This window comes from Podarcis erhardii (assembly GCF_964252035.2).
Source record: "Podarcis erhardii genome assembly, chromosome: 5".
In the NCBI taxonomy this organism is placed as follows: Eukaryota; Metazoa; Chordata; class Lepidosauria; order Squamata; family Lacertidae; genus Podarcis; species Podarcis erhardii.
In genome coordinates this window covers 76,880,189-76,894,964 of record NC_138509.1, presented here as the reverse complement: position 1 = coordinate 76,894,964, position 14,776 = coordinate 76,880,189, and the positions used below count along the sequence as shown (strand labels likewise).

The following is a 14,776-nucleotide window of genomic DNA, read 5'->3' as shown; positions in this document are numbered from 1 at the left end:
TCCACCTTCCCTTCTTCCATTTTATCATCACTACAAGCTTGTGAAATAGGTAAGTTGGGCTGAAAGATAGTAACAGGCTCAAGATCACCCAGTGAGTTTATGAGTAAGGAGGGAATTTGAACTCTGGTCTCAGTCCAGCATTCTAATCACACCACCACACCGGAAGTATACTGTCCTTTGTGCACTAGTTGGTCTCTAGGGTGCTACTGGAAGGAATTTTTTTATTTTGTTCCGACTATGGCAGACCAACACGGCTACCTATCTCTAACTAGAACCGTTAATAATGTACACTATTCAGTACCCTGCATTTCCAACTGAAGTTGACTAAGTATATAGTTTATATATCAATTTGTTAACTCTGTAGAATACTTCCAGGAACTTCGTGAGGTACCGTATTTTTCGCCCTATAGGACGCACTTTTTCCCCTCCAAAAATGAAGGGGAAATGTGTGTGCGTCCTATGGGGCGAATGCAGGCTTTCGCTGAAGCCTGGAGAGCGAGAGGGGTCGGTGCGCACCGACCCCTCTCACTCTCCAGGCTTCACGAAGCTCTGCGCAACCCTCGGGAGACCGGCTCCGAGGGTTGCGCAGAGCTGCCTGCAGTCCCGGGCTCAGCGCAGCTCTGCGCAGCCATCGGGAGCCGGGCGCGAAGTCCCGCCCGGCTCCCGATGGCTGTGCAGAGCTGCCTCCAGTCCTGGGCTCAGCGCACTTCTCCCCATCGCCAGCCCCACAAGCTCGGGGGACAGCGGGGAGGTGGAGTGCGCCTTCCCGCTGTTCCCCGACCTGGTTCTTCCAGCCCCGCACCTGGGGGGAAAATAATATTTTTTTTCTTTATTTCCCCCCAAAAAAACTAGGTGCGTCTTATGGGCCGGTGCGTCCTATGGGGCGCAAAATATGGTATGTTACACTGTCAACAGAATTTGGTGTCCTACTTTTATACTACTGAACTAAAAATAGCTAACAGTGATCCTAGTAACAGTCTGTTTCTGCATAATCATGCAAAAACGTTAGGCTTGATCACATTCTTCTGTTAAGAGCTTTCCACTGGTGTAGGGAGGGAGGGGGAACTCCCTAATTTAATCACAGACATAACCAAATAAAATAAGCTGGTTAAAACATAAGCGTAACCAATCTATGGCTTAGCACAATTGTGTCGGGGTTCCTGGAGTCACCACTGAGTTCTTCCCACAGTTCACCTGCTGCTCCAAGCTAAGCTACAGTTTAATTTAGCGTGTCATCCATACCCAGGCTCATGGTTTGTCTCCTTCAGACAAGCCATGAGTCCTGGCTCGGACAACATACTAAGTCAAAGCATGGCTTAGCCTACAGCAGTGTAGCAGGTCCAGGGGAAGTGCAAAATAGCTGTAATATCTTCCTTGGAAGCTTGCACATTCGTGTCAAACCTCACACTCTCAAACTGTAGATTATTTCCTCCTCTTTCATGTGCACAGTGATAAATGGGTTAAAAATCCCTCCAAGCCTCCTCAAAATCTAGTCCTAAATCTTCATCACATGTGGTGATCTGAATTAGAACTATAAGGATTCAATGTAGCAGCATAGTAAAATTTTAAAAAATAACAATTGCAGTGTGTAATGCTCACTGTGCTAGAACAGAGCTCCCGGAAGGCAATGATGCTTTTAAATAATTTCTGTTTTCCTTTCAGGGTTTTAAAATGCTCTCGCAGCTCCAATGCATTATACTGCAAGTGCCAACTGATACCAAGGCTGACCCCAAATTCCATATCAAAACATGTTCAGTAAGGCTTGTGCCTCTAAGAGAGCAGAGGAATCTCTCTACACATGAAACCATCTCTCATTCTGAGCCACGGCCACATAATGTGTCTCCATCACATCCCGCAAAACAGGGGAAAATGTGTTCTGGATAAACCACCCTCTCTTACTCAGCAGTTATAGTGATGTCTCTCACAAGGACAACACAGGTTAAATATATGCTGTACAGAGCTGTGGTTGCTCCCCCCCCCCCAAAAAAAAACCACACACAACAACAACGACCTAGCTGGTCTAGGTTTATAGGCCAGCTAAGTTATGGGGTGCTGAAGGTGCCCATTAAACACCAATGCAAGGGGGGGGGAGGCCCTTTTTCCACCCCCAACAGTATATTCTTATGGTAAGCATTTGAGCCAGAGAGGAAAGATGCACCATGAGGTTAGCTCACTAACTTAATTTATACAGCAGGAGTGGAAAACCTTTTCCATCCACAGAACCAATTTCTATCCCACAATGCAAAAAGGTGGAGGTTTCTACACTCCATCTCTACCACCTTCACCATCACCTCTCTCCATCCAGGCAAACAAGATATATTTTCACAGTTGAAGGCCAATTCAAGGCAGCCAAGGAGCAGAACATGTGAGGGGTGTGGTCAGGGGAGTACAACCTGGGGAGATTAAGGGCCCCCTGACCTTGGGGTTCTCCACCTCTGCTATACCACAAATAAAAGTATTAAGGTTCAGGGCTGGCAGCCTGCCCAAACCATGAAGCCTTTAGCATCATTAAGCACAGCGAAGGAAGCTTTCAGCAGTTTTCTGTGAACCCTAAACAGCACTCCAAAGCTCCTGCTTCAATCTAGCTAGAGCAGAAACAGAAGCACTCTTGGTAGGGGCTGGGGATAAGATTGGAACACTTTGTTTCCAAAGTCCTCACAAGTAAATACATAAACACAAAACTGAACTGCTTAGATTTTGATGTCTAAACAACCATTTGATCTACCAGGCAGACATTCATGGATATTCATAACCTGCTGATCTACAAAAGAGGAAACACGCACAAAAGGAGCCAGCAAAATATGCTGAAAACTCACAAGTTCACTTACTGTTTATTCAACTTAATTCCCATATTTGTTTTCTGAATATTTCCTCTCAATAGATTGAAAGAGCTCTAAAAACAAAACTTTGTGGAAATGTGCTGCCTTTAAAAAAAACAAATCATGCAGGTTTTCCATTCAGGAATCAGAATTGATTGCAGTTGTTTTCAGTCTATTGTTTCAGTTATTAGACACACAACTTCAGGAGACTTTGCCCATGCCCAAGTTCTGTGTCATCCCCAATTGCCTGCTACTTATTCTATTAGTGGATAATTTACAACCTGCTTGGGGCTCAGTAGGCATTTCTCAAGCACAAATAACCCAACTCTCCTGGCAACTGTGCTCTGCAAAGTCAATAGCATTTCTTTAGGCGTGGGCTGTCTAACTGGATCCATCAGTAGAATCTGTCCTACATTGGCGCCTCGTCTGTTGCAGTAGGTTAACCATACTGCACTTTTTACCACCAGGTCACAGCAATTATCTCCCCTAAAGGAAACTGGCATTTACATTCCTACAGCTCTTGTTGCTACAGGCATCCAAATCCTTTGGGAGATGCATAGGTTACACTTCTGGATGCTGCACAGAGAAAGCTGTCATCTGTTCCCACGGCTTGCTTTTCCACTGCAGCAAGAGATCAAATGAATGAGCTACAGGCAGTTCTCATTACTGCATTCAGCTGTGAAGTTTTGAGGCGAGATCTGTTCTATGCTGATGTCACAGGATCAGAAAGCACACAAGATATGCTTCATACTTTTTCTGATTTGCGTACCACAGAACATTTTAAGTTGAGCTAATTGTAGGATAAACTATTACAGGAATATAATATATTATTCATTTTGTACAACACAGAATATTTTAACACAGCTATACGGAACACACAGGGTTAGATCAATCCTCCATCCAAGACTGGCTCCTTTCCGCTGGATAATGGGAACCGTTGGATGCAACTCACTGGCCCCATTTGGGCAAGCAATCACACCTCAGCATACTAAAGCTGAGATATTGGCAGAACTGGCACTTTTACAGGTGCCACATAGTACCTGCACTGCATCTATAAAAACTCAGTAATTTAGTGGCAGCACTGACACTTTGGAACTCCCTGCCCTTCACTGTATTATTTTCGGTGCCTTCTTACGTAGATGTGTCTACCCGTATGTTTAGAAAGCTTGTATGAGTTTTGATTTGTTTTAGTCTATTCTACTGTGGTTTTAACTTTCTGTATGCTTTAAATTTAAAGCTACAAACATGAGTCTGACCAAACTGCGGGAGGCAGTGGAAGACAGGAGTGCCTGGCATGCTCTGGTCCATGGGGTCACAAAGAGTCGGACACGACTAAACGACTAAACAACAACAAATGCTTTAAATTATGGCTGTAAATTTTGTAGTGGTCATTTTATTGTTGTAAACCACAATCAAGTGGTATATAAATTTAATGAAATAAATAAATATGAACATGCCTCACATAGCTTGGTGAGAAGGAGCTGGCACAATGGGACATCTCCATTAACTACAGCTTCCCATTAAGTCTGAACTAGGCATCAATGGGGAATGGTTTCCAAAAAAGCTAGAATATGAAGCCAACTTTAAAGCATGGCTTAATATTCTGGATAGTTTAGAACCATCAATAACCAGTTTTGGTGCAGCTGGAAACTATTCTTAACTAACTAACACTTCCTGGCTCATGAGAATGGAAAAACAAATCAACTGTGTGAGTGTGCAAGGCTCGTTCAAACGTAGCTACTATTTAGTAAGTACTTTCAATTAACAAGTTTTTTTGCCCAAGTAACTAGAACAGTACAGACAATGATAATAGAAGAGAAAATATGTGCAGTGTGTCTATATGGGTTGTTTGCAACTAAGTTTGTTTATACACATTTATTCTGTTTTAGGGAGATGTGCATGCATACCTTGGAGGTCCACAGAAAGTTTTGTGTAGTATGGTGTATGTAGTAGTACTATAATCCCAGAACACCTAGGTAATTTACCCAAGATTTTAAGCACTGAAAATTAAAAGGCAGTGGTGGGCCACAAGTTAGCCACTCCTGCTCAAACCCAACATTTCAGGCTTTGATTTGACAATGCTGTTTTGCTTTCCTGCTCTCACTTTCAGAGGTGACATTAGCAATGCAGCATTATAGTATTCCTTCCCATCTAACAAAAGCAACCCTAAGGCTGTCAAAGCTCCTGCTGTAAAAATGCATGCCATTCCTTCATCTACTTGTGAAAATTTATTCCAAGATTGTTCCAGCTTCAAAGTGGCTTGCTCTTATAACAAAAATAAAAGGAGTATGGGAATCAGAAACCTATTGAATAATGAATAGCATGCCATAGTGTTAATGGTATTCAGCCCCAGAAGGGAAAGGATAATACTACACAAAACTAAAAGAAAGGGGGAAAGTTACTTTCCTGTGAGACATTTCTCTGCTGTCATTAAAGTTTTTGTAAATTAGGATCAGCCTTCTCCTAATACATTGCATCTGTTGGAATTATAGCCACCAGTGTAGTACCTAATGCAAAGTGTTTATTTCAGTTTAAATTATTTCTAGAATACCGAGATGCTTTAGTTTTCCATCTTGCAACTGCAAGGATGGGCAGATGATAAGAGCATGTCTAAAAACACGAGAAGAGCTCTACTGTATCGGACCAAAGGTCCACCCACTCTCAACATCCGGTTCTCACCGTGGCCAACCAGATGCCTATGGGAAGCACACAAGCAGGACCAGAGTGCAAGAGAACTCTAAGCATGAGTGCTCCCCAGCAACTGGCATTCAGAGGCATACTGCCTTAAACTGTATTCAATGTGAACTAAGCAACAAAGTTTCGTTCCATGTATCTTAAAGTGGAATCTTTAGATAATGTTACATTTTATCTTTTATCCTAAACACTGTTGTATACTGCCACACAATGGGATGCCCTTCAAGCGTTTCTGAATTTTAATCCCCATCCTCCCTTACCATTGGCCATGCTGGCTGGAGCTGAGGGGAGTTGGGAAACCAGTACAGTCATACCTCGGGTTGAATGTGCTTCAGGTTGAGCGCTTTCGGGTTGCACTCCACGGCAACCCGGAAGTAACAGAGCGCATTACTTCCCGGTTTCGCCGCTCATGCATGCGCAAACACTCAAAATGACGTCACGCACATGCGCGGAAGCGGCAAAACGCAACCCACGCACGCACAGACGCGCTGTCACGTCTTACGTTCCATTCAGGATGCGAACGGGGCTCTGGAACAGATCCCGTTCGCATCCCAAGGTACCACTGTATATGGAGGGCACCTCGTTGGCTACAATAACATCCCTACAATGGCAGCATAACTTCAGGTGATTTGGTTTTTAATCAGTGTATGCCAACAGTAAGTCATTTAAATGGACTGCTAGGGGCACTCCACTCAAATATGGTACTCTCATTTTATTTTTTCCATTTGGGCGTGCACAATTTTTCATTAGGTTCAACTTTGTCCACAAAAAATAATAATGTAATATTTCTACCCACACTCCCAATACTACAGATGAGGTGAAAGCTATACAATATTCAACAAAAACATTTTATATATTATATAAGAACCTATCCGGATCAGGCAGGCATAAGAGGAAACCGTTGTTTCCTGCTACATCAGGGCTGGAGGATCTCTTTCAGTCCAAGGGCCACACTGCCTCATGAACAACTTCAAGGGGTCACATGCCAGTGGTGGGTGGAACGAGAACAACCAGATATAACTCTTTCCTATGTACAGTAAGCTACACTCCATCAAGTATGCCCTCATAAATGTGCTTCCAGGGAAATCATATGATCCTACCCTCTAATACAAGTCAACCCCCCACAACCCCACCCCCAGCACTGTTCCTTCTTTACAGAACAGAAATGTGGGGTCCACAACAGCAACACTGATAATACTGATTTTGCTGAGGGTAAGTATCTGCATGCAATCTTTTTTAGGACACAAGCCACTTTGAGGTTTTATTACAATCAAGTGGTATATAAATCTTGTGAAATTAAGAAAAATAGAGCCGATCAAAGTAAAGCACAAAATGTTACACTTTAAATGACATTCAGAACATTAATCAATGATGCAGAAAATGACTAAAAGAATATTTGTGTAGAACCCAAGCAACTACCACAAATGGTGAAAATTGGTAACACGTTCCTAAAGAAATGTGTATGTATACACCAGATCTGCATGGCTCTTTTTTAAAGAACAAACTAAAGATGATGATGAAGAAAAAGAGTTTGGATTTGATATCCCGCTTTATCACTACCCAAAGGAGTCTCAAAGCAGCTAACATTCTCCTTTCCCTTCCTCCCCCACAACAAACACTCTGTGAGGTGAGTGGGGCTGAGAGACTTCAGAGAAGTGTGACTAGCCCAAGGTCACCCAGCAGCTGCATGTGGAGGAGTGGAGACGCGACCCGGTTCCCCAGATTACGAGACTACCGCTCTTAACCACTACACCACACTGGCTCTCAGATTATTCTGAATCCTTAGAAACACTGTTCAGAATCCTTACGTATGAGAAATTACCTACCTTTATATCAAAGTTGCAATCAAGTCTTCTGATTAATACAATGAATTCATGAGATGTGTTGTCCTTCAGAGGTGGAGGAGTTATGGGCTCACATGCATTCTCGGGTTTTGAATTTATTAGAAAACCCTGAAAGACATTTTCAAAAGCAAATCAATCAGTTCTCAGTCACAAAATGGCTGCATAAGTAGAAGCTACTTGCCTCATATCATTGAACTCCAATGCAAGTTGCGAAAATTCTTAACACTGCAGCTAGTGAAAATAATTTTGACCAGATTGATACATGTAGCAGTGGTAGAACAGACTATACTATTTTAAGATGCTGGTGACAGCACACTTTTTTTCAGTGCCCCTGTATTTATTTTAAAGACAATTCCTTTAACTAGAAAACTAGTATGGAGGGAACAACATATTATATGTTGGTTTTGTATCCACAAGTAGTTGGTTTTTCCTTTATATGCTGTTCTCCATATCCTTTGATTAGAAGACGGGATCAGCACCCATTTGGTTTCAAATTTAAAGTAGGAAGTGAGCTGGGGGAAAAGTCAGCAGCCAGCACCAGTTCTGTTCAGCTGATTGCAGCCTTTGGGAGCTCATGGCCAGGACTTGTAAACGGGAATGCTGTCTCACAGTGTGCGTATGACCAGGATACACTGGTGGTGAGGGAGCTGCTGCAGTGACCTGCAACACCTGTGCCAGAGAAAGTGCAAAACTATACCTGCAGCAAGTGCAAGATGGTTGCCTTGCTGGAAGATACAGCAACTTAAGGCCCACCTCTCCACACTTGGAGCTATCGGAAAAGATGAGGAAATTCTTGCTAGAGCAGAGTGGACTGTCCTGGAACAGTGATGCGGGGCGAGGATGCCCCTAGAGAGGGAGAAGATCGCCCAGTGTAGGAGACAAACTCCTGGAGGAACGTGACACACAGAAGCAGGACTGTCAGGGGCCATGCTGTGTCACTGGAGCTGCAAAATCGATTCTATGCTCTCACCTCGGATACCAATTCTGGGCCAGAGGAACAAGGACAGCAGTTGCAGATCTCAGAACACACCGAGGTATACTTTTTAATAATAAATAATAATGTAGAAATTGAGAGGTATAAGCTATTCAAAAGGAATTGACCAGACAGGAAGGGAGGAAGAGGAGATTGGCAACTGGCTGGTAATTATTTAGATTTTCCGAGTTCAGGGTGGTGCAAATTGTTGTCGTCTCTCCATTTTATCCTCCTAAGAATGTTGTGAGGTAGGGAAAGGCTGAGGGACAGTGGCTGGCACAAGGTCAACCAGGGAGCTTCATGGCTAAGTGGAGATTTGAACCCTGGTCTCCCAGGTCATAGGCCCATCCTCTAACCCTTACACGACATTGGCCCTCTTACATTTGCCTATTTTTAGAAAGTTCTCGCCACAATGATTAGAAACATGGTAGATCATTCTATGACACCAGGAAACGAAGAGTTTATAATTTAAATAAAGTAGTAAGGGGGGCTCAAGTTCAGCAAAACCTAAAAATCATCAAAAGTCAAAGTATGGTACAACTTGTAATGACAACTTGTCAAGTATGAAAGAGATATGTTTCTAGTACCACTCCACCTGGGCATTAATCCAACAAAGCACTTAAGTGTTTACTTCGTTTTAAACATGCACACTGTCTCATGAAAGCTAAAGTTTAAAGTTAAGCATATGCTGAAGTGCTCTACTGGAGTGAAGCCTGCCAATTTCAGTGTTTTAAAAGCAGAACTCCACTAATAAAGCTTTCAGCTACTCTCACGGGCAGCATGATGGTAGGATTTTTATTGCAATCTGCATTTAAAACATCGCAGGTACTGGGTAGCATTCATTTCTATCACCTTGTTCAAGCAAGCCTTTCAAATCTGGAATAATTGCTGGATTTTTAAAGGAATCACTTTCAAGTGATTCCCTGCCTGCCCACCCCAACAAAGGAAAGCCAGGAAATGAAATATTCAGAACACCCAAGGTCACTTAACAAGGATAAGCTATTTCGCCAAATAAATGTAACCAAATAAATGTAACCAGATCAAAGCACCTGGAATTTAAAAAGAACATAGAATCATAGAATCATAGAGTTGGAAGAGACCACAAGGGCCATCGAGTCCAACCCCCTGCCAAGCAGGAAACACCATCAGAGCACTCCTGACATATGGTTGTCAAGCCTCTGCTTAAAGACCTCCAAAGAAGGAGACTCCACCACACTCCTTGGCAGCAAATTCCACTGTCGAACAGCTCTTACTGTCAGGAAGTTCTTCCTAATGTTTAGGTGGAATCTTTTTTCTTGTAGTTTGGAACCATTGCTCCGTGTCCGCTTCTCTGGAGCAGCAGAAAACAACCTTTCTCCCTCCTCTATGTGACATCCTTTTATATATTTGAACATGGCTATCATATCACCCCTTAACCTCCTCTTCTCCAGGCTAAACATGCCCAGCTCCCTTAGCCGTTCCTCATAAGGCATCGTTTCCAGGCCTTTGACCATCTTGGTTGCCCTCCTCTGGACCCGTTCCAGTTTGTCAGTGTCCTTCTTGAACTGTGGTGCCCAGAACTGGACACAGTACTCCAGGTGAGGTCTGACCAGAGCAGAATACAGTGGCACTATTACTTCCCTTGATCTAGATGCTATACTCCTATTGATGCAGCCCAGAATTGCATTGGCTTTTTTAGCTGCCGCGTCACACTGTTGGCTCATGTCAAGTTTGTGGTCAACCAAGACTCCTAGATCCTTTTCACATGTACTGCTCTCAAGCCAGGTGTCACCCATCTTGTATTTGTGCCTCTCATTTTTTTTGCCCAAGTGCAATACTTTACATTTCTCCCTGTTAAAATTCATCTTGTTTGTTTTGGCCCAGTTCTCTAATCTGTCAAGGTCGTTTTGAAGTGTGATCCTGTCCTCTGGGGTGTTAGCCACCCCTCCCAGTTTGGTGTCATCTGCAATTTGATCAGGATGCCCTTGAGTCCATCATCCAAGTCGTTGATAAAGATGTTGAATAAGACCGGGCCCAAGACAGAACCCTGTGGCACCCCACTAGTCACTCTTCTCCAGGATGAAGAGGAACCATTGATGAGCACCCTTTGGGTTTGGTCAGTCAGCCAGTTACAAATCCACTGAGTGGTAGCATAGTCAAGTCCGCATTTTACCAGCTTCTTTACAAGAATATCATGGGGCACCTTGTCAAATGCCTTGCTGAAATCAAGGTAGACTACATCCACTGTGTTCCCTTCATCTACCAGGCTTGTAATTCTGTCAAAAAATGAGATCAGGTTAGTCTGACATGACTTATTTTTTAGAAATCCATGTTGACTATTGGTGATCACAGTATTCCTTTCTAGGTGCTCACAGACTGTTTGCTTAATGATCTGCTCCAGAATCTTCCCTGGTATTGATGTCAGACTGACTGGGCGGTAATTATTTGGGTCCTCTCTTTTCCCCTTTTTGAAAATAGGGACAACATTTGCCCTCCTCCAGTCTGCTGGGACTTCGCCTGTTCTCCAGGAATTCTCAAAGATGAGTGCCAGTGGTTCTGAGATCACATCTGCCAGTTCTTTTAATACTCTTGGATGCAGTTCATCTGGCCCTGGAGACTTGAATACATCTAAACTAGCCAAGTATTCTTGTACTATCTCCTTAGTTATTCTGGGCTGTGTTTCCTCTGCTGAATCATTTGCTCCAAATTCTTCAGGTCGGGCATTGTTTTCTTTATCGGAGAAGACTGACGCAAAGAAGGCATTGAGGAGTTCAGCCCTTTCTGTATCCCCTGTTTGCATTTCACCATCTTCTCCTCTGAGTGACCCCACTGTTTCTTTGTTTTTCCTTTTGCTACGAACATACCCATAAAAGCCTTTTTTGTTGCTTTTAACCTCTCTAGCAAGCCTGAGTTCATTCTGTGCTTTAGCTTTTCTGACTTTGTGTCTACACGTGCTGGCTATTTGTTTGAATTCCTCTTTGGTGGTTTCCCCCCTTTTCCATTTTTTGTACACATCCTTTTTTAATCTTAACTCAGTTAAAAGTTCTTGATAGCCACCCTGGCTTCTTTAGGCACCTTCCATGTTTCCGTCTCATTGGTATTGCCTGAAGTTGTGCTTTTACTATCTCCCTCTTAACAAACTCCCAGCCATCATGAACTCCCTTTCCTTTTAGTATTACTGTCCATGGGATCTCACCCAGCACTTCCCTAAGTTTTATGAAGTCGGCTTTCTTAAAGTCAAGAAATTGAGTCCTAGTATGCTTGGCTGCTCCTTTCCGCTGTATAGTAAACTTCAGAAGAGCATGATCACTCGTGCCTAATGATCCTTCCACTTCTACCCCACTAACCAGGTCATCAACATTGGTTAGGACCAGATCTAAAATGGCTGTTCCTCTTGTTGCTTCTCCCACTTTCTGGACAATGAAGTTGTCTGCAAGGCCAGTGAGGAATCTGTTTGACCTTATGCTCTTGGCTGTGTTTGACATCCAGCAAACATCCGGGTAACTGAAGTCCCCCATTACTACTATCTCCCTTCCTTTTGCATTCTTGGCCATCTGTTCCAGGAAGGCATCATCTATGTCCTCCGTTTGGCTTGGGGATCTATAGTAAACTCCCACAATGAGGTCCCTGTTATTCTTCTCTCCCTTAATTTTGACCCAAATGCTCTCACTTTGGCTTTGAGGTTCTAAATCTTGGATCTCTTCACAGGTATACACATCCCTGACATATAACGCCACTCCTCCTCCTTTCTTGTCTGGTCTGTTTCTCTGAAATAGATTGTATCCCTCCATTATTACATTCCAGTCGTGGGACTTATCCCACCAGGTTTCAGTGATGCCTATTATGTCATATTTAGTTTGCTGTACCAAGAGCTCAAGCTCATCTTGTTTATTACCCATGCTTTGTGCATTAGTGTACAGACACTGAAGTCCATTAATCATTCCCCCGTGTCTCTTATTTAAGGATTTTTTCCTCCCATCACTAGGTCTGCGTGCTGTTTGCTCCATTCGGTCTATGACATTTGGATGATCATCTTCATCAATTGATAGACTCCCACCTTCAGGAGCACTGTCTCCTTCCTCCACATTAGTCAGTTTAAAGCCCTCCTGATGAGGTTTCTGAGATTTCTGGCAAAAACATTCCGCCCAACCGTTGTGAGGTGCAGCCCATCGCTTGCCAGAAGTCCATCTTCAAGAAACTGCAGTCCGTGATCTAAGAATCCAAACCGTTCCTGTTTACACCATTTGCAAAGCCAGCTGTTCACTTCCACTATTTTCCCCTCTCTCCCTGGGCCACGTCGTTCAACTGGGAGGACAGATGAGATGACAATTCGTGCATTTAATTGCTTCAATTTCCTGCCCAGAGCCTCATAGTCTTTTTTGATCTTCTGGAGGCTATTGTTTGCAGTGTCATTGGTTCCCACATGAACCAAGAGGAAGGGGTATTTGTCAGTGGGTTTTATGATTCCTTGCAGTCGTTCAGTTACATCTTGGATCTTAGCCCCGGGGAGACAGCACACTTCCCGAGACATCTTGTCAGGCCCACAGATCACTGCTTCTGTTCCCCTCAGTAGGGAATCCCCTATCACCACTACACGCCTCCTCTTAGGTTTGGTCGGGGTTCTTCCGTGAGCTGTCCGTTCCAAGGTCACCTGCACGTTCCCTGAGGACTGACTTTGCTGCTCGTCTTCATATACCTGATCGACTGTAATGAGGGAGAGATCTTCAAATGGAGTCTGCTCTTCGTCTTCCATGCTAGGGGAGAGGACCTCAAAGCGATTGTGTATTTCTAAACAATCAGAGCGAACCCTGGGCTTCCTACTTCTTTGAGTCACGTTTCTCCATATATCTGGCTCCTGTGTTGGTGAACTAGCCTCCTTCTCAGCGGAGTCCCCTGTCTCCTCCTTGGTGGAGACGGTGTGCTCTGTTGCTTCCAAGAAGAGCTCCAGCTCTCTAATTCTTTGGAGCGTAGCTACACGTTCCTCCAGTTGCTGGACTTTGTCTTTTAAGAGGGCAATCAACATGCAATTGCTGCAGGTAAAGCTGCCTGCAACCTTTGGCAAGATGGCAAACATCGTGCAGGAACCGCAGGCGACTGCAGCTGTTCCCTCACTCTCCATCTTGAGAATGTGTCGTTGGGGGTGGCTACAGCGGTCCTCCATCATAAGAAGCGTACAGACAGGACAAATAACTCCCCCCCAAAAAATACCCTAGGTCTCCCCCAACAAACGTTTGAGACTAGCTCCCCTAAATCTGAAAGATGGATCAAATTGTGCGCGCTGCTAGGCGCGCGCTGCTGCCCTGCAAGCTCTGATAAGCTCCTCCCACAGCTAATCACCTACCTCAACAGAAACCCTGCCCCCTCTGACCTTTGCACAGGGAGAGCAGCTAATCAGCCACAAAGAAACACACACAGGAGGAAACCCTTTTTGCTCCTTCTTCAGCTGCTGCCCTGCAAGCAACTTGCTCTCTTTCAACACAGGTTTAGGTGCAGAGTAAGGAATCTTCTCTTATTAGCAATTTGGTGACAATAGCTATTGTGAATCCGTATATTAGGAGCAGCATTATGGTTTTAGGAATAAAAAGCAAGCAGTGCATTTAGCCTTGTTTGCACATTGTCTTCACCCAAGTTTCATTGTTCAGCAGTTCTGAAATAGTGTGACCAGAAAACTTTATGCACTCTAGTGCTAACATGGATCTCTTGCATGACTGTTTCCATAGTCACTTAAACGAAGTGGAAGCTTCACCTAGAGCAGGCATCCCCAAACTCGGCCATCCAGTTGTTTTGGGACTATAATCCCCATCATCCCTGACCACTGGTCCTGTTAGCTAGGGATCCCAAAACAGCTGGAGGGCCAAGTTTGGGGATGTCTGACCTTTAGCAAAGCAGATGGAGCCATCTTCTCTATCAATATGAACACCAACAGTGATGAAATTCCAAGTGTCATCAGAGAACCCACTTCGACGTGTCACTACTTCAGCAAGCAAGCGTTTCCAAGGATATCTTAGAATCCTCATACAGATAGGTAGCCGTGTTGGTCTGCCAACACGTTGGTATCTGAAGAAGTGTGCATGCACACGAAAGCTCATACCAAGAACTGACTTAGTTGGTCTTTAAGGTGCTACTGGAAGGAATTTGTTTTGTTTAGAATCCTCATGTTATTTATCTACTGTGCTTTGTATCAAGTTTCGTATTCACTATAGGCTAACATACAATGGATACCTACAACCATACTTCCACAAAGGAGGAACATGTCTTCCAGGTGTATGACTATTTCATTATAGAGCAAGGAATTTCTATAAATTTGAATACTTCTGTCCAGTCTGTTGTACATTCTACATTCGGAAGTTCAGCTGCTCTCAATGAATTTAATATCAATATACATCTTACCATTCTCCACTGCTTCCCAGTTTCCCACATTAATAGCAGAAATTTCTGTGTAGCTTTCCTGAACTGCAAATCTGAAT

At 43.7% G+C, this 14,776-nt stretch overlaps 1 protein-coding gene across 5 annotated transcripts in view; it reads right to left on the bottom strand.

Moving 5' to 3' along the window:
- RNF13 (ring finger protein 13) overlaps nt 1-14,776 on the bottom strand; it is a 57,027-nt gene that overhangs the window by 21,254 nt on the left and 20,997 nt on the right. For all 5 annotated transcript variants that reach the window (XM_081862686.1, XM_081862688.1, XM_081862687.1 and 2 more), the window contains exon 4: nt 7,340-7,465. In XM_081862686.1, the coding sequence (XP_081718812.1) occupies nt 7,340-7,465 (126 nt within the window). The remainder of the gene's footprint in view (nt 1-7,339; nt 7,466-14,776) is intronic.